The sequence below is a fragment of the Moschus berezovskii genome, chromosome 20, assembly GCF_049115385.1.
Source record: "Moschus berezovskii isolate FMDL1 chromosome 20, NW_MosBer_1.0, whole genome shotgun sequence".
NCBI lineage: Eukaryota > Metazoa > Chordata > Mammalia > Artiodactyla > Moschidae > Moschus > Moschus berezovskii.
In genome coordinates, this window is record NC_142479.1 from 73,800,442 (window position 1) to 73,821,898 (window position 21,457).

A 21,457-nucleotide genomic window follows, 5' to 3' on the forward strand; every position below is an offset into this window, starting at 1 on the left:
ACACACACAGCTTCACCCTCTGTCTCTCTGTCTCCACACACACACACACACACACAGCTCACCCTCTGGGTCTCTCTCTCTCTCTCACACACACACACACACACACTTCACTCTTTTCCACACGCTTCACCCTCTGGGTCTCTCTCTCTCTCTCACACACACACACACACACAGCTTCACCCTCTGGGTCTCTCTCTCTCTCTCTCACACACACACACACACACAGCTTCACCCTCTGGGTCTCTCTGTCTCTCACACACACACACACACACACACAGCTTCACCCTCTGGGTCTCTCTCTCTCTCTCACACACACACACACACACACCTTCACCCTCTGGGTCTCTCTCTCTCTCACACACACACACACACACACACACAGCTTCACCCTCTGGGTCTCTCTCTCTCACACACACACACACACACACACACCTTCACCCTCTGGGTCTCTCTCTCTCTCACACACACACACACACACACGTTCACCCTCTGGGTCTCTCTCTCTCACACACACACACACACACACAGCTTCACCCTCTGGGTCTCTCTCTCTCTCTCTCACACACACACACACACACAGCTTCACCCTCTGGGTCTCTCTGTCTCTCACACACACACACACACACACACAGCTTCACCCTCTGGGTCTCTCTGTCTCTCACACACACACACACACACACACACAGCTTCACCCTCTGGGTCTCTCTGTCTCTCACACACACACACACACACACACACAGCTTCACCCTCTGGGTCTCTCTCTCTCTCTCTCTCTCACACACACACACACACAGCTTCACCCTCTGGGTCTCTCTGTCTCTCACACACACACACACACACACACAGCTTCACCCTCTGGGTCTCTCTCTCTCTCTCTCTCACACACACACACACACAGCTTCACCCTCTGGGTCTCTCTCTCTCCACACACACACACACACACACAGCTTCACCCTCTGGGTCTCTCTCTCTCTCTCACACACACACACACACACACGTTCACCCTCTGGGTCTCTCTCTCTCACACACACACACACACACACACACAGCTTCACCCTCTGGGTCTCTCTCTCTCTCACACACACACACACACACACACGCTTCACCCTCTGGGTCTCTCTCTCTCTCTCTCACACACACACACACACACAGCTTCACCCTCTGGGTCTCTCTCTCTCACACACACACACACACACACACAGCTTCACCCTCTGGGTCTCTCTCTCTCACACACACACACACAGCTTCACCCTCTGGGTCTCTCTCTCTCTCTCTCTCACACACACACACACACACAGCTTCACCCTCTGGGTCTCTCTCTCTCACACACACACACACACAGCTTCACCCTCTGGGTCTCTCTCTCTCACACACACACACACACACACACACACACCTTCACCCTCTGGGTCTCTCTCTCTCACACACACACACACACACACACAGCTTCACCCTCTGGGTCTCTCTTTCTCTCACACACACACACACACACACACACACACAGCTTCACCCTCTGGGTCTCTCTCTCTCTCTCACACACACACACACACACACAGCTTCACCCTCTGGGTCTCTCTCTCACACACACACACACACACACACAGCTTCACCCTCTGGGTCTCTCTCTCTCTCTCTCTCTCACACACACACACACACAGCTTCACCCTCTGGGTCTCTCTTTCTCTCACACACACACACACACACACACACACACAGCTTCACCCTCTGGGTCTCTCTCTCTCTCTCACACACACACACACACACACAGCTTCACCCTCTGGGTCTCTCTCTCACACACACACACACACACACACAGCTTCACCCTCTGGGTCTCTCTCTCTCTCTCTCTCTCACACACACACACACACACAGCTTCACCCTCTGGGTCTCTCTCTCTCTCTCACACACACACACACACACACCCCTTCACCCTCTGGGTCTCTCTCTCTCTCTCTCACACACACACACAGGGCTGGCCAAAGGTAACATCATCACATCACAGAAAACCTGAAGGAACCTTTTGACCACCCACGTGTCTGACCTCACTTTTGTGCACTTATTACCTTGGACTGTTTTCCACGCGCGTCCCTGGCACCATGTGCAGGCCCTGTGTTTCCTTCACCACCTTTTCCTCTCCCATCCACCAGTGTGAGGTGGGCGTGGGGTCCAGCGAACCCTAGTTTGGCTCCTGGCTCCTCTGTACGGAGGGGTGACTGTCCAGAAGACCCGTGTCCATCTGCCCTGTTCATCGCTCCGGCTGGCGTCTCTCCCACCTCCTGTCCTGTCTGCAAACATCATGAACTTATGCAGAGCGGACACCAGAGATCAGTGCAGTGCTTTCCTGTCCATAAAACACAGATGTCGGAGCATATTAAGTAGCGTTGTGAGGATTCGGTGAGATAATCAAGGCAGGTGACGTGACCCGGCAGAGTGGCCCATGGCAGGAGGCTGACAAGTGGTGCCTGTGGTCAGCCGGCAGGTCCTCTTCACTGTCCCTGGCCTCTCACGCTTCCGTCTCTTCTGGGCTGAACAGTGATGGCTATCACTTTCAATCCTAGACGACCTAGGACACTCCCTCCCCGGTCCTTACGGCCCTTCCCGTCACCGCCGTCAGCCCCTCAGAAGCCGATGAAGGGCTTTCTTTACTTGGGTTCAGACCCTTCACTGGCTGCTCGTGCTATGCACAAACGTCCTGAACTTCCCCCCGGGCCTTTAGGTGCCCCCTCGATCTTGGGGTCTCGGCTCTCAGCAGAACTGCCGCCCTCTCCCGCCCTGCTCAGTGGGCTCTGCGTCCTGACGCATGTGCAGGAAGGTGTAGCACCCTCAGCAGCAGCAGAAGAGAGCCAGGGTCTGGGGAGGTCTCGCCTGCCTTCTATGTAGGACTCACCCAGGATTTCTGAGCAAAGTTGTTTTTGAGCTGAAAGTGAAAGTGTTAGTCGCTCAGTCGTGTTCAACGCTTTGCGACCCTATGGACTGTAGCCCTCCAGGCTCCTCTGTCTGCGGAATTCTCCAGGCAAGAATACTGGAGTGGCAGCCACTATGGAGAACTGCGTGGAGATTCCTTAAAAAACTGGAAATAGAACAGCCGTACAACCCAGCAGTCTCACTGCTGGGCATACACACCGAGGAAACCAGAATTGAAAGAGACACGTGTACCCCAGTGTTCATCTCATTTATAATAGCCAGGACATGGAAGCACCCTAGATGTCCATCTGCAGACGAATGGATAGGAAAGCTGTGGTACATATACACAATGGAGTATTACTCAGCCATTAAAGAGAATACATTTAAGTCAGTTCTAATGAGGTGGATGAAACTGATGCCTATTATACAGAGTGAAGTAAGCCAGAAAGAAAAACACCAATACAGTATTCAGTTCAGTTCAGTCGCTCAGTCGTGTCCGACTCTTTGCGACCCCATGAATCACAGCACGCCAGGCCTCCCTGTCCATCACCAACTCCCGGAGTTCACTCAAACTCATGTCCATCGAGTCGGTGATGCCATCCAGCCATCTCATTCTCTGTCGTCCCCTTCTCCTCCTGCCCCCATGGAAAAAACCATAGCCTTGACTAGACGGACCTTGGTTGGCAAAGTAATGTCTCTACTTTTTAATATACTATCTAGGTTGGTCATAACTTTCCTTCTAAGGAGTAGGTGTCTTTTAATTTCATGGCTGCAATCGGCATCCGCAGTGATTTTGGAGCCCAAAAAAACAAAGTCTGCCACTGTTTCCCCATCTGTTTCCCATGAAGTGATGGGACCAGATGCCATGATCTTTGTTTTCTGAATGTTGAGCTTCAAGTCAACCTTTTCACTCTCCTCTTTCACTTTCATCAAGAGGCCTTTGAATTCCTCTTCACTTTCTGCCATAAGGGTGGTGTCATCTGCATATCTGAGGTTATTGATATTTCTCCCGGCAATCTTGATTCCAGCCTGTGCTTCTTCCAGCCCAGCGTTCCTCATGATGTGCTCTGCATATAAGTTAAATAAGCAGGGTGACAATATACAGCCTTGACATACTCCTTTTCCTATTTGGAACCAGTCTGTTGTTCCAGTATACTAACGCATATATATGGAATTTAGAAAGATGGTAATGATGACCCTGTATGCGAGACAGCAAAACAGACACAGATGAAAAGAACAGACTTTTGGACTCTGTGGGAGAGGGCGAGGGTGGGATGATCTGAGAGCACAGCACTGAAACATGTATATTATCATGTGTGAAACGGATCGCCAGTCCAGGTTCGATGCATGAAACAGGACACTCAAAGCTGGTGCTCTGGGATGACCCTGAGGGATGGGATGGGGAGGGAGGTGGGAGGGGGATTCAGGATGGGGACACATGTACACCCATGTCTGATTCATGTCAATGTATGGCAAAAACCACTACAATACTGTAAAGTAATTAGCCTCAAAAAGAAAGAAACAAAACAAACAATCCTGGACTGGGTTACCGTTCCCTTCTCCAGGGCATCTTCCCGAACAGGGTTGGAACCCAGGTCTCCTGCATGGCAGGTGGGGCCTTTGCTGTCTGAGCCCCCAGGGAAGCCCGACTTATTGTTCAGCAGAAAACAGGAGAGCCACAGGGTGTGCGCTTTGGAGCTGGTGCTGCACTTTTAGAGCGAGAATGTCCTAGGACATTTATTTCTATTTTGGGTGTGTCCTCCATGTTATACTTTTCATAAAAATCTGACTTACCAGTTTCTATAACTCATGACTATTTTATTGATTCATCTTCAGGAAGACTTATGAAAAGCCTGTTGTTTGGAAAATGCTTGCTGCGTCGTGGTTTGGTATATCTGTGGGTGATGCCCCCCAGCTGGTAGATTCAAGAGAGAGGGTGCTTTCCAACTTTCCTCCACTTCAAAGGGCTGTTTTCCGTAGATGTTTTGTGTCTTCAGGAGTTCTTGAAGTTCAGAATTCTGCTAAGGAAGTTCTTGGTGATACCCACGTATTATTTGTGATAAGTAGCAGCAGCAGCAGCATTCTCCTTATATTTTACAGGGTCTAACGCTTATCTACGTTTACACAGCTGTGTGTGTCAGTGGGGGGAGGGGAGCACAGCGTGCTTTACATGTAGCTTCCTGGTTTATACCTCAGGAGAAGGGTCTTACCACCCCCGGTCCTCTTCCCTCAGCTTTAGAGGAGACAAGTTAAGCTTTAGGTCTCCTATGCCATGTTTGTGCTGGTATTTTGGGTTCTGTTATCCGGGAATCCAAGCAATACCAAATGAGGCTAAGTCTCCAATGAAATGCTGTCTGATTGCAGTTTATGAGATTCTGTCTGTAGTGAAATTAATTTGACTTCTGACAGCAGGTAGCCCTGTTTGGAGGACAAAGCTTTGAATATTCAATCCACTCTTCTAATTTTAGTTTTCTTTTCTCTCCACCAGTTTGCTGTTTTGTGGTTCACAAGAGGTGCCATGAATTTGTTACTTTTTCTTGTCCGGGGGCTGATAAAGGACCCGATACAGATGTAAGTAGCCTGGAGACTATCATTTTATTTTGATGAATGTTTCTGAACTGAGTGTTTTTAACTGTCATTTTCTGTGGACAAGTGTCTCTGAGCTGAGTATTTTTAACTGTCATTTTCTGTGGACGAGTGTCTCTGAGCTGAGTATTTTTAATGCCTGCACTTCTGTTGTTTGGGCACACACTATTAATGGGAAGACTAACCAGTTCATTTTGTGTGACTTTGGGCTTTCCTAATGAACAGACCTGTAGTCCTGTGAGCCCTGGCAGGATTATTTCCTGTTATTTTGTTTGTTCTCTTCGGCTCTGGGTGGCCATGTGGGCTAAATCTAGCAAATTCATCGCCGTGGCTTTCAGAGACACAGTGCGGGTCTTTTAGGAAAACAAACTTTACTGAACATGAACCGCCCTTCATTTGCTCCTGATGGTCGGTGAACCGGCTGGGCTGTCACTGCTCTTGGCCGACATCATAGGCGGTTTCTTCTTGGCTTCATGGGCTTCTTGCTGCCTTTTCATCAGGAGTTGTAGATGCTCCTGTTGGCTTGAATAATCCAACATCTATTTCACTGGACAGATGACCCCTGCAGCTGCCCAGCTGTGAACATCTGTGAACTCGTGGGCCTGGGCCCTAGGTCTGGCCGTGGCCTCCCTTGTTCCCTGAAAAGTGGGATCAGGGGAGGAGAGGGGGAGTTTGGAGGCAGGGGATTACCCAGTGTTGAAACTACATCGTGTGGAGCAGAGTCTGAGCTGTGACAGGCAAAGTCATGACTGTAACCAAAAAGGAATTGCGGGAGGCGGGGACAGTGGACACACCTGGATGCCTCGGGCCAGACCGCTGTGGCCGCTGTTGCTTAAACCGTGTGCTCCAAGCACTTGCTCCAGTTGTTCTGTTTTGTTTGTTTGTTGGTTGGTTGGTTTCAAGTGTTAGAAGTGGGTTATTTTGCTGGAGAGAGATTATAGAAGGAGAAGAGAAGTTAGAGACCAGGAGAGAACTCTGAGGATGTCCATCCCACAGATGGGATGAGAGAGGAAGGTTGGGCGGGGACCAAGAGGGTGAGAGGCCGGGTGCATGGTTCCCTAACAGAACCCCCCAGGTGGCTCAGATGGTAAAGAATCCACCTGCGATACAGGAGACCCGGGTTCAGTCCCTGGGTCCGGAAGATCCCCTAGAGAAGGGCATGGCAACCTACTCCGGTGTTCTTACTTGGAGAATTCCATGGACAGAAGAGCCAGGCGAGCTATAGTCTATAGAGTCGCAAAGAATCAGACATGGCTGAGCTACTAACAGAGAGGCTGTCGACCGATTGTGGTCCCATCTGTGACTCTGTTCCGAGTCCTCTGTTGGCCTCAGATGGTAACACACACAGGCTTGCCCAGGACAGACTCTAATACCTGAGAAAGCCTCGGCCGTTGCTGGGGTTGCCTGTGAATTGTCTTCAGCAGCTCATTTCATGCTCAGAATTTTGCTGTTTTGGCTGATCTCAGGCTACTCCCTCTGAGCCTGGTGCCAGGTGCCGAGCATGAGTGGAGGGCTCTCCACATGGGGATGGAACGGCAGGCACACCGGCCATCTGACCCGCCAAGCTCTCTCCTCCTCATCTTTGTGTCTGACTCATGTTTTAATGGCCTCAAAATTTAAGCTATGAGTTGTTGTTGTTTTTAATCCAAGAGAAAAAGAAGTGTGTGAGCTATTAAAAAGGTGCAAAAGGAATCGGCCCATCCTGCCTGCCCAGTCAAAAAGGTTTGCGAGTTCTTTCCCGATGGGCAGTGTTGCCTTCAGAGACCTGTGACTGGGGCTTCCTGTCTGCATGCAGGATGGTTTATTTATCATACAGATCTCCAAACTTCCCAGACTGAACTCACTGGAGAAATACTTGGAAGCACATGAAGGTGTCAGGACATCCAGCTGAGCTGAGGATAGGGGGTATGTTTTAAGATCATGGGATTATAGAGCTGGAAGGGGTAAGAAACCTACCCCTGCAGTGCAGGAGACACAGGTTCAATCCCTGGTTTGGGAAGATCCCCTGGAGGAAGGCATGCAACCCACTCCAGTATTCTTGCCTGGAGAAACAGAGGAGCCTGGTGGACCACAGTCCCCAGAGTTGGACACGACTGAACACAAGCCACGCAAGGGGTATTGGAGATTTTTCTGGATTACCCTTATTTTATCCATGTGGAGACTGAGGAATATTGAGGAAAGAAAATGAAATGACCTGGGGTGGCATCCTGTTGTCCCTGGAACACAGGTGGGTGTGTGGCGACTCTTTCCAGGGTCATGAAGGGAAGGAGAGGGGACCCTGGCCTGTCGCCGTGTGGTCAGCGCGCACACTAACAGCCTGCAGCCTGGCGTGGTCCTTGAGAGCTCTGTACGAGTGTTTAGAAAAGCGCTGAAGGGCGTGAAAAGGACCAGATCAGAGGATGGAAGGACTGGCAACAGTGGAATCTAATCTGAGAGCATGAAACTGCTCCAAACATTTCCCACCCGCCGGACATTTAAAAAGAATTAGTGTTTTTTCTTCATACCACAGTGAATGCTTAAGACACCCAGTGTCGGTGGGTTTGTGGTTTGAGCTCAGCAGACCCCAGGGCATTCGGAGAGGAGGAAAAAGTAGTCAGAGATCCTGTGGAACCCCCAGATGCTGTACCTCCTCTGCTGCCTTCCAGATGAACAGAAGAGTACTGACAGATAACCTAATGGTACGCGGATCACAGGAACCAGATGGGAAGGGAGATTGACGTTCCTTTCTAAAATTTTTAAATGTATTTATGTGTTTGTTTGTTTTTGGTAGTGCCGGGTCTTTGGTGCCGCACAGGCTTTCCCCTCGGTGCTGAGAGGGGGGCTTCTCTCTAGCTGCAGTGCTTGGGCTTCTCTTGCTGCAGAGTGCGGGCTCTAGGGGGTACAGACTTCAGGAGTTGCTGCACGTGGGCTCAGCACTGGCGGCTCCCGGGTTCTCCAGCACAGGCTCAGCAGTCGTGGACACGGGCCTAGTTGCTCTGCGGTATGTTGTATCTTCCTGGATCAGGGATCAAACCCATGTCTCCTACACTGGCAGGCAGATTCTTTTACTCCTGAGCCACCAGGGCAGCCCCAATATTCTTTTGAGCACAGATAATCCTCAACTCCAAAGGAGCAGCCTGGTTGAAAGACTGCAGAAGTGCCGGGAACCCTGAGGAGAAAAGGCTTCTGGGTTCAGTGGAGGGACCTCCTGGAAACCCTCAGGCCAGTCTCCCAGCTTCCCCAACCCCCGTGGACAGGCAGCGTTCTCTGGTCAGAAATTCCCTCCCATCTTATTTACAGAGAAAAGTCATGATTTCTGAGACTTTAAGCACAAGCCTCTGCAGCCCGAGGAGTTAAGAAAAGGAAGGATTTTCAAAGACCCTGATGCTGGAGGGTAACCTGGTTGCTGATGCTGTCGGGGCCCGGCTTCGCGGCTGGATGCCGGGAGGTAACCTGGTCACTGATGCTGCTGAGCCTGGCCTCGCGGCTGGATGCCGGGACACGGGCTCTCGTCCCGTGCTCAGAGCGAGCAGAGTGCCCCCACCTGGCGCCGCAGGGCTGTGTGGAGCTGCTGCAGAGTTTGGGTTTGCAGGTGTGCGCCCACAGCGCCCAGCACCCCTGCCCCGCGTCCAGGGTTTTATGAGAGGATGAAGAAATAAGGCAAAACGGGTCCATGTTTAGAAATAGCTCTTTACCCCTCTGGACCCAAGTTAAGACTGGAGCCCAGCCTTGGGCAGGTGACGGGGGGCCTGTCACCTCCTTCGGCTTTGGGGAGTGAGCACTGTGATGCTGTTCTTCTGAAGGGACCTGGGTGCCCTCGTTTCTTCAGCTGCCTTGGCCGCCCGCCCTGCTGAGTCTCCTGTCATCGCTCTGCCCCGGAGGGGGTGAGGCCCACCGAGCGGGCCAGCTCCTCCTCAGACCCCTCCCCTCCACCCGCGGCCCCTCTGTGCTTCAATCCGGAGCCCCTCTGCTCCTCCTGACTTGTGTCTGCTCCTGAAGCCCCTCGTTCTGCGAGGCTCTGGGGCTTCCAAGGTGTGTGCACTTGCGTGAGTGTTAGCACACTGAATCCTGCTTTGCCACACGTTGCTTTCTCTGTGACTCCAAAGAGGAAAGCTGCAAAGCGTCCCTGTCAGAGGCTCACACCGATCAGCCCTTCTGCGAAAGGTCACATCCAGACGCGCCCCTTCAGTCTGGAAAGAGCAGGGAGAGGAAAATCTTTTGTGATGAGATTAAAACAATACAGATGCTCAGGGCTCTTTAGACGTCAGCCTTGGAGGCTTCCTGTGGCTTAGCTATGTGGACTTTGGAGAAAGCGTGCGTGGGGGGTGGGGAGTGGCCTGTGGACGGTTTCAAGCCCCGGAGGTCACTGGCTCCTGGGGTTCTGTCGGGAGGTCACTGGCTCCTGGGGTTCTGTCGGGAGGTCACTGGCTCCTGGGGTTCTGTCGGGAGGTCACTGGCTCCTGGGGTTCTGTTGGGAGGTCACTGGCTCCTGGGGTTCTGTCGGGAGGTCACTGGCTTCCTGGGGCTCTGTCGGGAGGTCACTGGCTCCTGGGGCTCTGTCGGGAGGTCACTGGCTCCTGGGGCTCTGTCGGGAGGTCACTGGCTCCTGGGGTTCTGTAGGGAGGTCACTGGCTTCCTGGGGCTCTGTCGGGAGGTCACTGGCTCCTGGGGCTCTGTCGGGAGGTCACTGGCTTCCTGGGGCTCTGTCGGGAGGTCACTGGCTCCTGGGGTTCTGTCGGGAGCTCACTGGCTCCTGGGGTTCTGTCGGGAGGTCACTGGCTCCTGGGGTTCTGTTGGGAGGTCACTGGCTCCTGGGGTTCTGTCGGGAGGTCACTGGCTTCCTGGGGCTCTGTCGGGAGGTCACTGGCTCCTGGGGCTCTGTCGGGAGGTCACTGGCTCCTGGGGCTCTGTCGGGAGGTCACTGGCTCCTGGGGTTCTGTAGGGAGGTCACTGGCTTCCTGGGGCTCTGTCGGGAGGTCACTGGCTCCTGGGGCTCTGTCGGGAGGTCACTGGCTTCCTGGGGCTCTGTCGGGAGGTCACTGGCTCCTGGGGTTCTGTCGGGAGCTCACTGGCTCCTGGGGTTCTGAGAAAGCGTGCGTGGGGGGTGGGGAGTGGCCTGTGGACGGTTTCAAGCCCCGGAGGTCACTGGCTTCCTGGGGCTCTGTCGGGAGGTCACTGGCTCCTGGGGCTCTGTCGGGATGTCACTGGCTTCCTGGGGTTCAGTCGGGAGGTCACTGGCTCCTGGGGCTCTGTCGGGAGGTCACTGGCTCCTGGGGCTCTGTCGGGAGGTCACTGGCTCCTGGGGCTCTGTCGGGAGGTCACTGGCTTCCTGGGGCTCTGTCGGGAGGTCACTGGCTCCTGGGGCTCTGTCGGGAGGTCACTGGCTTCCTGGGGCTCTGTCGGGAGGTCACTGGCTCCTGGGGCTCTGTCTGGAGGTCACTGGCTCCTGGGCTCTGTCGGGAGGTCACTGGCTCCTGGGGTTCTGTCGGGAGGTCACTGGCTTCCTGGGGCTCTGTCGGGAGGTCACTGGCTCCTGGGGCTCTGTCGGGAGGTCACTGGCTTCCTGGGGCTCTGTCGGGAGGTCACTGGCTCCTGGGGCTCTGTCGGGAGGTCACTGGCTTCCTGGGGCTCTGTCGGGAGGTCACTGGCTCCCTGGGGCTCTGTCGGGAGGTCACTGGCTCCCTGGGGCTCTGTCGGGAGGTCACTGGCTTCCTGGGGCTCTGTCGGGAGGTCACTGGCTTCCTGGGGCTCTGTCGGGAGGTCACTGGCTCCTGAGGTTCTGTCGGGAGGTCACTGGCTCCTGGGGCTCTGTCGGGAGGTCACTGGCTTCTTGGGGCTCTGTCGGGAGGTCACTGGCTCCTGGGGCTCTGTCGGGAGGTCACTGGCTTCCTGGGGCTCTGTCGGGAGGTCACTGGCTCCTGGGGCTCTGTCTGGAGGTCACTGGCTCCTGGGCTCTGTCGGGAGGTCACTGGCTCCTGGGGTTCTGTCGGGAGGTCACTGGCTTCCTGGGGCTCTGTCGGGAGGTCACTGGCTCCTGGGGCTCTGTCGGGAGGTCACTGGCTTCCTGGGGCTCTGTCGGGAGGTCACTGGCTCCTGGGGCTCTGTCGGGAGGTCACTGGCTTCCTGGGGCTCTGTCGGGAGGTCACTGGCTCCTGGGGCTCTGTCGGGAGGTCACTGGCTCCCTGGGGCTCTGTCGGGAGGTCACTGGCTTCCTGGGGCTCTGTCGGGAGGTCACTGGCTTCCTGGGGCTCTGTCGGGAGGTCACTGGCTCCTGAGGTTCTGTCGGGAGGTCACTGGCTCCTGGGGCTCTGTCGGGAGGTCACTGGCTTCTTGGGGCTCTGTCGGGAGGTCACTGGCTTCTTGGGGCTCTGTCGGGAGGTCACTGGCTCCTGGGGCTCTGTCGGGAGGTCACTGGCTTCCTGGGGCTCTGTCGGGAGGTCACTGGCTTCCTGGGGCTCTGTCGGGAGGTCACTGGCTTCCTGGGGCTCTGTCGGGAGGTCACTGGCTTCCTTGTGCTCTGTCGGGAGGTCACTGGCTCCTGAGGTTCTGTCGGGAGGTCACTGGCTCCTGGGGCTCTGTCGGGAGGTCACTGGCTTCCTGGGGCTCTGTCGGGAGGTCACTGGCTTCCTGGGGCTCTGTCGGGAGGTCACTGGCTCCTGAGGTTCTGTCTGGAGGTCACTGGCTCCTGGGGCTCTGTCGGGAGGTCACTGGCTCCTGAGGTTCTGTCCAATTTTTGCTTAGCATCCTGTTTTTGCTCACCTGGCGCATTCTCACCAGTGCCCCAGCCTGTCGGGGAGAAAGGATTCCTGTCGGGCTTCACACTTCTTGTATCTGAGCCTAACAACTGAGCGAATTCAGGGGATTTAAAAATAATATCCTGGGTCATTCCTGAAGTTCCCCTGGGAGAGCCCCCAGCAGGCAGGTGGCCTCGGGGGTCAACCAGGCCCCAGGATGTTTGCCAAGGCGCCTGAGAGGAAGTGAACGGCCTTGTTAAAAGGTGGCAAACTTCTGATCTGGGTGCCCCTGCAAGTCTGAAGACTGTCAAAAAGCCATCTGAAGAAGCCGAGAGCATCGACTGTAAATGACGGACTCGGAACCAAACGTGAGACCCAGCGCACAGCTCAGTCCAGTCGCTTAGTCGTGTCTGACTCTTTGCAACCCCACGGGCTGCAGCACGCCAGGCCTCCCTGTCCATCACCAACTCCTGGAGTTTACCCAAACTCATGTCCATTGAGTCCATGATGCCATCCAACCATCTCATCCTCTGTCGTCTCCTTCTCCTTTTGCCTTCAATCTTGCCCAGCATCAGGGTCTTTTCAAATAAGTCAGTTCTTCACATCAGGAGGCCAAAGTATTGCAATTTCAGCTTCAGCATCAGTCCTTCCAATGAATACCCAGGACTGATCTCCTTTAGAATGGACTGGTTGAATCTCCTTGCCATCCAAGGGACTCTCAAGAGTCTTCTCCAACACCACAGTTCAAAAGCATCAATTCTTCGGCCCTCAGCTTTCTCTATAGTCCAACTCTCACATCCATACATGACCACTGATAAAACCATAGCTTTGACTAGATGGAGCTTTGTTGGCAAAGTAATGTCTCTGCTTTTTAACATGCTGTCTAGGTTGGTCATAACTTTTCTTCCAAGGAGCAAGCATCTTTTAATTTCATGGCTTCAGTCACCATCTGCAGTGATTTTGGAGCCCCAAAAAATGAAGTCTGTCACTATTTCCACTGTTTCCCCATCTATTTGCCATGAAGTGATGGGACCAGATGCCATGATCTTAGTTTTCTGAATATTGAGTTTTAAGCCAACTTTTTCACTCTCCTCTTTCACTTTCAAGAGGCTCTTTATCAAGGAGAAAAAAGAGGCTCTTCTATGATTTCTGCCATAAGGGTGGTGTCATCTGCATATCTGAGGTTATTGATATTTCTCCCCGAAATGATGATTCCAGCTTGTGCTTCTTCCAGCCCAGCATTCCTCATGATGTACTCTGCGTATAAGTTAAGTAAGCAGGCTGACAGGATACAGCCTTGACGTACTCCTTTCCCGATTTGGAGCCAGTCTGTCGTTCCGTGTCCGGCTCTGACTGTTGCTGGAGTCACAGGAGTCTGTGCATCCTGGGCAGGAAACCGCCTGCTCTGCCTCCTGACAGCCACGTGTGTTCCTTGTTCTCAGGCTCTCCTCTGTGTCTTAGAAACCGAGCAAAGGAAAAAGGCCACTAAAGTGTTTAAAATTCAACCTTTCAAAGCTGCATTTATAACAAAACTCAAAACATGTAAAATAAATCTAGAAATAAATTCAGTTCAGTTCAGTCGCTCAGTCGTGTCCGACTCTCCGTGACCCCATGAATCACAGCACGCCAGGCCTCCCTGTCCATCACCAACTCCCGGAGTTCACTCAAACTCATGTCCACAGAGTTGGTGATGCCATCCAGCCATCTCATTCTCGGTCATCCCCTTCTCCTCCCGCCCCAACCTTTCCCAGCATCAGAGTCTTTTCCAGTGAGTCAACTCGTTGCATGAGGTGGCCAAAGTATTGTAGTTTCAGCTTTAGCATCAGTCCTTCCAATGAACACCCAGGATCGATCTCCCTCAGAATGGACTGGTTGGATCTCCTTGCAGTCCAAGGGACTCTCAAGAGTCTTCTCCAACACCACAGTTCAAAAGCATCAATTCTTCGGAGATCAGCTTTCTTCACAGTCCAGCTCTCACATCCATACATGACCACGGGAAAAACCATAGCCTTGACTAGTTGGACCTTTGTTGGCAAAGTAATGTCTCTGCTTTTTAATATATTATCAGGGTTGGTCATAACTTTCCTTCCAAGGAGTAAGCGTCTTTTAATTTCATGGCTGCAATCAGCATCTGCAGTGATTTTGGAGCCCAAAAAAATAAAGTCTGATACTGTTTCCACTGTTTTTCCATCTATTTCCCATGAAGTGATGGGACCAGATGCCATGATCTTTGTTTTCTGAATGTTGAGCTTCAAGTCAACCTTTTCACTCTCCTCTTTCACTTTCATCAAGAGGCTTTTGAGTTCCTCTTCACTTTCTGCCATAAGGGTAGTGTCATCTGCATATCTGAGATTATTGATATTTCTCCCAGCAATCTTGATTCCAGCTTGTGCTTCTTCCAGCCCAGCGTTCCTCATGATGTACTCTGCATATAAGTTAAATAAGCAGGGTGACAATATACAACCTTGACGCACTCCTTTTCCTATTTGGAACCAGTCTGTTGTTCCATGTCCACTTCTGACTGTTGCTTCCTGACCTGCATACAGGTTTCTCAAGAGGCAGGTCAGGTGGTCTGGTATTCCCATCTCTTTCAGAATGTTCCACAGTTGATTGTGATCCACACAGTCAAAGGCTTTGGCATAGTCAATGAAGCAGAAATAGATGTTCTTCTGGAACTCTCTTGCTTTCTCCATGATCCAGCGGATGTTGGCAATTTGATCTCTGGTGCCTCTGCCTTTTCTAAACCTGCCTGAACATCTGGGAGTTCACGGTTCACATATTGCTGAAGCCTGTTAGCAGATCTATTTTCTCAGAGTGTGCTTTTACACTTAATAGGGAAAAAAGACAATTGTGTGAGCTAAACCCTGTTGCAACCCAAACATTTTTTTGTCTTCCTAAACTGACAAAGTAAAGTGTAATGTGTAAAATGTGGGAGTGCTGAAAAGTGGCATTTAAAATTCAGTGGAGTGAGGTAAGAGAGTCTTGGAGTGGAAGTGGGGACCCCGGTACTGCCAAGTCAGCCTTTGTGAAGATGGCTCTGGTTTTCTTGGTCATCTGTACAGAGTGTGAACTTGGTGATCTTTAAAATTGTTTTCAGTCCTAAGTAATATTCGGTCACTAACTGTTTATTGATGGTTCAGTGGTAAAGAATTCACCTGCCCATGTGGGATGTGGGTTTGATCCCTGATCCAGGAAGATTCTCTTGCGAAGGAAATGGCAACCCACTCTAGTTTCTTTGCCTGGGAAATCCCATGGACAGAGGAGCCTGGCATGCTGCTGTCCATGGGATCACAAAGAATTGTCTAGCCGATAAGTCATGTTCAACAGCAAATATCTACAGAGGGCTTCAAGCTTTGGAGATAGAAAGGTGATGGACAGGTCCCACCATCCTGCTCATCCTCTCTGGTGGAAAGGACGCAGATCCGCAGACTCTAAGGTTTCCGGTGACGCCGCTGGCAGTGGGAGACAAGATGCTGTTGAGTTTAAGTGGAGGGGAGCGCATCTAATGAGGGAAGGCTTTCTGAAGGTGGTGACGTTTTTAAGATTTCAGTTGTTTTCAAAATGTTCGTTTAAAAACAAACAGACCAGTATTTTCCGGTGTCTCCTGTTGACTTAAGGGAGTTGCATGCATTCTCAGTTGCGTCTGACTCTTTGTGACCCCGTGGGCTGCAGCCCACCAGGCTCCTCTGTCCAAGGGATTCTCTAAGCAGAAATATTGGAGCGGATTGCCAGGCCCTTCTGCAGGGGATCCTCCTGACTCAGGGATCATAGGCACGTCTCTTGTGTCTCCTGCATCGGCAGGCAGAGTCTTTATCCCCTGCATCATCTGGGAAGCCAAGGGAGTCGCATCTCTCGCCCAGTGCGGCTCCGTGTAAACTCAGGTGACATGTTTACATGTCAGGAGGACTGGAAAGAAGAGCGCGCGTCAGGGAGCCCCGTGCATTTTGCGGACCCTGGTGGGTCGCTCAGGGGACCTGTGAGCCAAGGCCTCAGTAGTCCAGCGACCACACTCGGGGCTCGCCTGCGGGTCCCGTCCCTCACGCTCTGCGCCCCTCACACCGCGTCCCACCCCTCACGCTCCGCACTCACACTCCCAAGGGGGTCACCAGGAGGGCTTGTCGACTTAGTCTAGTGGCTGAAGCTGCCTCTGCTCGAACACCTCTGGGAACCTCTGGGACTCTACTCTCAGAATGACACACATGGTCAGTCTCCCCGCCTGACCCCTGTCAGCCTTTGAGAGTGTGGTGTGATTGTTTAGGGGCTGCAGCAAAAAGACACAGATGTGGAGAACGGATGTGGGCTTCCCTGGTGGCCAAGACAGTAAAGAGTCTGCCTGCAACGTGGGACACCCTGGTTTGATTCCTGGGTGGGGACGATCCCCAGGAGAAAGGAATGGCAACGACTCCAGTATTCTTGCCTGGAGAACCCCATTGACAGAGGAGACTGACGGGCTATAGTCCATGGTGTTGCAAGAGTCAGACAAGAGTGAGCAACTCACACATGCACCTCAGGTGTTGACAGTAGAAGCATTCACCGGCGAGGCCCGCAGGGCCCATGAGTGAGGAGCAGAGTGCTGATGGAGACAGGTGAGCCTGGAGCCGTTTGGAGCCTTGGTTAGGGTTCTCCTCAAAAAGGTGAAGGTGGGGCTTCCAGGACCCTGGGTTTCTGGCAACTTCATCACAGTTGGCTCTCCCTGAGCTGAACGCCCGCCCCGAGAGCTCTTTGGGTCACACCAGAGCTGGTTCCTGGGTTTTAATGAGTCACTCTTTCAGAAGCTGAGGTAGGAGTCCCATTCAATTAGCTAATCCCTTCCTCACCTTGGCTCTGCTTTCTGTTTTTGCTGTTTAATGAATTTCCAGCGGGAGATTCAGTTCAGTTCGATTCAGTTGCTCAGTCGTGTCCGACTCTTTGCGACCCCAAGGACTGCAGCACTCCAGGCCTCCCTGTCCATCACCGACTCCCAGAGCTTGCTCAAACTCACATCCATCAAGTCAGTGATGCCATCCAACCATCTCACCCTCTGTCGTCCCCTTCTCCTGGTGAGAGGTTTGGGAAGCGTCGGTGGACAGAAAGAAGTGCATTTTCTCGGGACAGGAGAGGCGGGAAGGTGACTGAGGAGTCTCTAGGCGTTGTCAGTGCGACATTTCTTCACTGACAGTGAGAACAAGCGTCCAGAACAACATTGGCCGTTGGACTGACTGTTAGTGGGAACTCTGTCCAGACCTTGACGGTGGCACACAGGGGCATACGTGTGTATGTGTGTGTGCACGCATGCTCAGGTGTGTGTGTGTGTTTCACGCAGAGATTTCTTCTGTAGAACGAGGTCATGCAGCTGTGGAGGCTGGCAGCCATTTAAATGTTAATCTCACCCCAGACACCCTCCCTGGACACCAAGGCAATATCTGACCACACATCTGGGCAGCCCACAGTCCAGTGAAGTTAGCACCCAGAATGAACCATCGCAGGGCGCAGGGAGAAGAGTGTGAGTCCTGGGAGGGGTGAGTCACGCGGGCCATTACTTTAGCAGTTTACCACAGGAAGGCCTCTTGTGCTCACACTGAAGTGTCTTCTTCCCCTAAACCTTACCCGTTTCTGCACCCTTACTGTCTCACGTGATTTCTGACTCGCAGGCGATCATGAACATGTGTTGAGTGAATGGAAGAACAAATGAAGTCTCTGACCCCAAAACAGGAAATAATTTTTTCAGCTCAAGTAAGACACCTGTAAAATGTTTCATGAGATTCTCTCAGAGTCAGTACCAGCTATTTCTTGATTTTAGTCTTTAGGAAGTGAATTTCCTTCAAAAAGATTATTTTTTTTTAACGTATGGAGGGAATCTTCCATATTTGAGGAAATTATGCCCACTTCACTATGCTTGCTAACTGTGTGAGCAGAATTTTCTTTTATTTTTAATTTTTGGCCGTGCTAAGTGGCATGCAGGATCTTAGTTCCCCAACCAAGGATTAAACCCGGGCTTCCGCAGTGGAAGCACAGAATCTTCACCACTAGACCACCAGGGAAGTCCCTGTGACTAGAATTTTTTAACTTAATGAACATATATTTTTTTTGGCTAAACATTGGTGGGGCAAACAACCTATTAAAAGGAAATGCTTGCTTTGTCAGCTGCATATTTCAGATTTATGTTCCTTGATGTATTTGCTAATTCTGCAGTTACTCTGGAGAGGTGTATAAGCTCACAGTTCAAGAGGAAGAGAAATGATGAGCTAAGGACAGCAGCTGAGGAGTGAGCAGCCTTTGATTTCTTTCCAGTTTGAAATCAGGGGTGTGTCTATGACGCGCCTCGCCACGCCAGCATAAATAACCCACGCAGAAGTCACCGAGGCTGCTCTTCATGCTCAGGAGAAATCTATATTGTTACGATGTGGCTGCTGAAAGAATGTTTTGAATTGCACAGGCTATAAATTGTTTTATAGCAGTTGAGGGTTTTTCTTCTTTTTCCCATGTCATAAACCTGCCTCAGACAAATACCATTCCAAAGGCAGTGTGCACCTTGCTTGCCGTCTGCAACCTCAAGTTCCTAGCCTGCTCCTCCCCACCTCTTTTTCAGGGCAGGAAGCTTTTAGAGTCGGACACGACTGAAGCGACTTAGCAGCAGCAGCAGCAGCAGCAGAAATTTTATACTTAAAAATGATACTTTCCGGGCAGGAGGTGATTTTCAGTTTTTAGATGTGGAGCTGCGTCATGACTCATTTGTTCTAAAGCAGGTCTTCCTCCCGTTACTAAAATTAATCACAAAAGACCAGGAGGCTTGAACACACAGAGTTCACACAGCGAGTCTTAAAATTAGAAAGGGAGGCGCTTTTCATCTGCATTTGCCGAGTGTGGATGATGTACCGGGGGTTAGGTAATTCATATGAATCAGGTTTTTTTCATTACAAATCTGTAATTTAGAGTAACCTAAGGCACAGAGCCGGAAGTGGGGGAGAAAGCTGGCAAGTAGAAAACATGAAAAGGGAGCGTGTCCATATCTGAGACAGACCTTCCTACAGGTCCACACACCCGCTGGCTGCTTGCAGCTCTGTGCTTTGGTTCCATTATATTCCTAGATACTAAACGCCCAGTCGTCCAGGAGCCCAGCGATGGGAGAGTCCAGGGACACAGCCTCTGAAAATCGTGCAGTTGGCCTAGGGGCATCTTGTTTGGCCCCGTTTCTGCCTGTCTCCTGTACTTTGTTGCCTACACAGCAGCCCCGCTGGTGTTTCGCGTGTATCAGGCAGATCATGTCCTTCCATTGCCCTGTCCACTCCCTGCAGTGGACTTCTGTGACCATTACCGAGAAACAGAAATGGGATACAGGCTTCTGACTTTGGACACCGAGGCCCACGGTGGTTGTGGCCTGCTTCCTGTCCCGCTCTCAGGACAGGCTGACACGCTCGTTTGCTCCTGAGGGCTTCGGCGCTGCTGGATTCTTATGGGCGCAGCTCACGCCTGGGTCGCCAGCGTGCTCGTTTGTATCGTTCAGGTCTCTGCTCACGTGAGGAGGCATCTTCAGATCGCCATTCCTGCTCGTCTGTCCTCCTTATGTGCTTCTGATAGTCCTTGTCACCCCTGCTGGTGATCGTTCAGCCAATAAGTCATGTCCAGCTCTTTGTGGCCCCATGGACGGCAGTGCCCCAGGCTTCCTTGTGCTTCACTGTCTCCCAGAGTTTGCTCACGTCCATGTCCATTGAGTTGGTGACGCCATCCACCTTGTTCTCTGCCGCCTCCTTCTCGCTTTGATTCTTTTCCAGTGAGTCAGCTCTTCGCATGAGGTGGCCAAAGTATTGGAGTTTCAGCTTCAGCATCAGTCCTTCCAGTGAACACCCAGGACTGATCTCCTTTAGAATGGACTGGTTGGATCTCCTTGCAGTCCAAGGGACTCTCAAGAGTCTTCTCCAGCACCACAGTTCAGGAGCATCAGTTCTCCGGTGCTCAGCCTTCTCCGTGTCACCCGGACACCATGTCATTTAATTGTCACTTGCTTGTTGTGTCTCTTCCGCCAGCGTGAGGCACGGAGAGCAGATGCTGTGTCGCTCGCTCTTGTACTTGACCTGGAACAGCCTCTGGCAGGTAGCAAGCCCTCAGTTAACGTTTCTTGCTCAGATGAATGAAAGTGTATTATTTTCACAAGAGACATCACAAAATCTCACAGGTTTTTCCTTTTTTTTGCTTCCTCCCACTGAAAGGAAATGTCCTAGGATCAATGGAGATTTTTTCTTATCTGTGGCTGTGAAAGTGAAAGTGTTAGTCACTCAGTGCTGTTCGACTTTCTGCGTCCTCGTGAACTATAGTCCACCAGGCTGCTCTGTTCATGGAATTCTCAGGCAAGAATAATGGAGTGGGTAACCATTCCCTTCTCTAGAGGATCTTCCCAACTCAGGGATCGAACCCAGGGTATTGCAGGCAGATTCTTTACCATCTGAGCCACCAGGGAAGCTCTTTCTATGACTGTAATGCCATCCATATGGTGATCAGCCAGCTAGTCATGCTAGGTGAACCTAAAGATCGCCGTGTGGCTGGATGTCTGCATGCCTGCTGCCCAACCAAAAAAGCATGTTCTCCATAGTCTTCACATTAAGTCTGAAAATGGAGAAGGCAATGGCAACCCACTCCAGTACTCTTGCCTGGAAAATCCCATGGATGGAGGAGCCTGGAAGGCTGCAGTCCATGGGGTCGCTGAGGGTCGGACACGACTGAGCGACTTCACTTTCACTTTTCACTTTCATGCATTGGAGAGGGAAATGGCAACCCACTCCAGTGTTCTTGCCTGGAGAATCCCAGGAACGGGGGAGCCTGGTTGGCTTCCGTCTATGGGGTCACACAGAGTCGGACACGACTGAAGTGACTTAGCAAGCAAGCGAGCAAGTCTGAAAATTCATTAGAAAATAAAATGTAAAAGTCAGTCTTACTGAGGCAGAATACCCGTTTAACCACCAGACTCTGAATGTCAGCCATTCTAGGTAAGTGCAGTAGGTATGGGATTTAAAGCCCTGAGAATGATTTATATAAGAGGATCATTTGTTTTTTAAGTTTTTTTTTTAATGTGGACCATTTTTTTAAAGCTTTTATTGAATTTGTTACAGTATTGCTTCTGTTTTATAGTTTGTTTTTTTTTTTTTTGGTTCTGAGACATGTGGGATCTTTGTTCCCTAACCACAGGTTGAACCTCACTGGGCATTTCCTGCCACACCTCCTGCCACCTGGGCATCTCCGAGGACCTGAGGGCATCTCTTAGGGTCTTAGCACCACATTGG

General features: G+C 51.8%; 1 protein-coding gene across 2 annotated transcripts in view; it reads left to right on the forward strand.

The window, feature by feature from the left end:
- PRKCA (protein kinase C alpha) overlaps positions 1 to 21,457 on the forward strand; it is a 316,402-nt gene that overhangs the window by 127,747 nt on the left and 167,198 nt on the right. For both annotated transcript variants that reach the window (XM_055408778.2, XM_055408779.2), the window contains exon 3: positions 5,393 to 5,475. In XM_055408778.2, the coding sequence (XP_055264753.1) occupies positions 5,393 to 5,475 (83 nt within the window). The remainder of the gene's footprint in view (positions 1 to 5,392; positions 5,476 to 21,457) is intronic.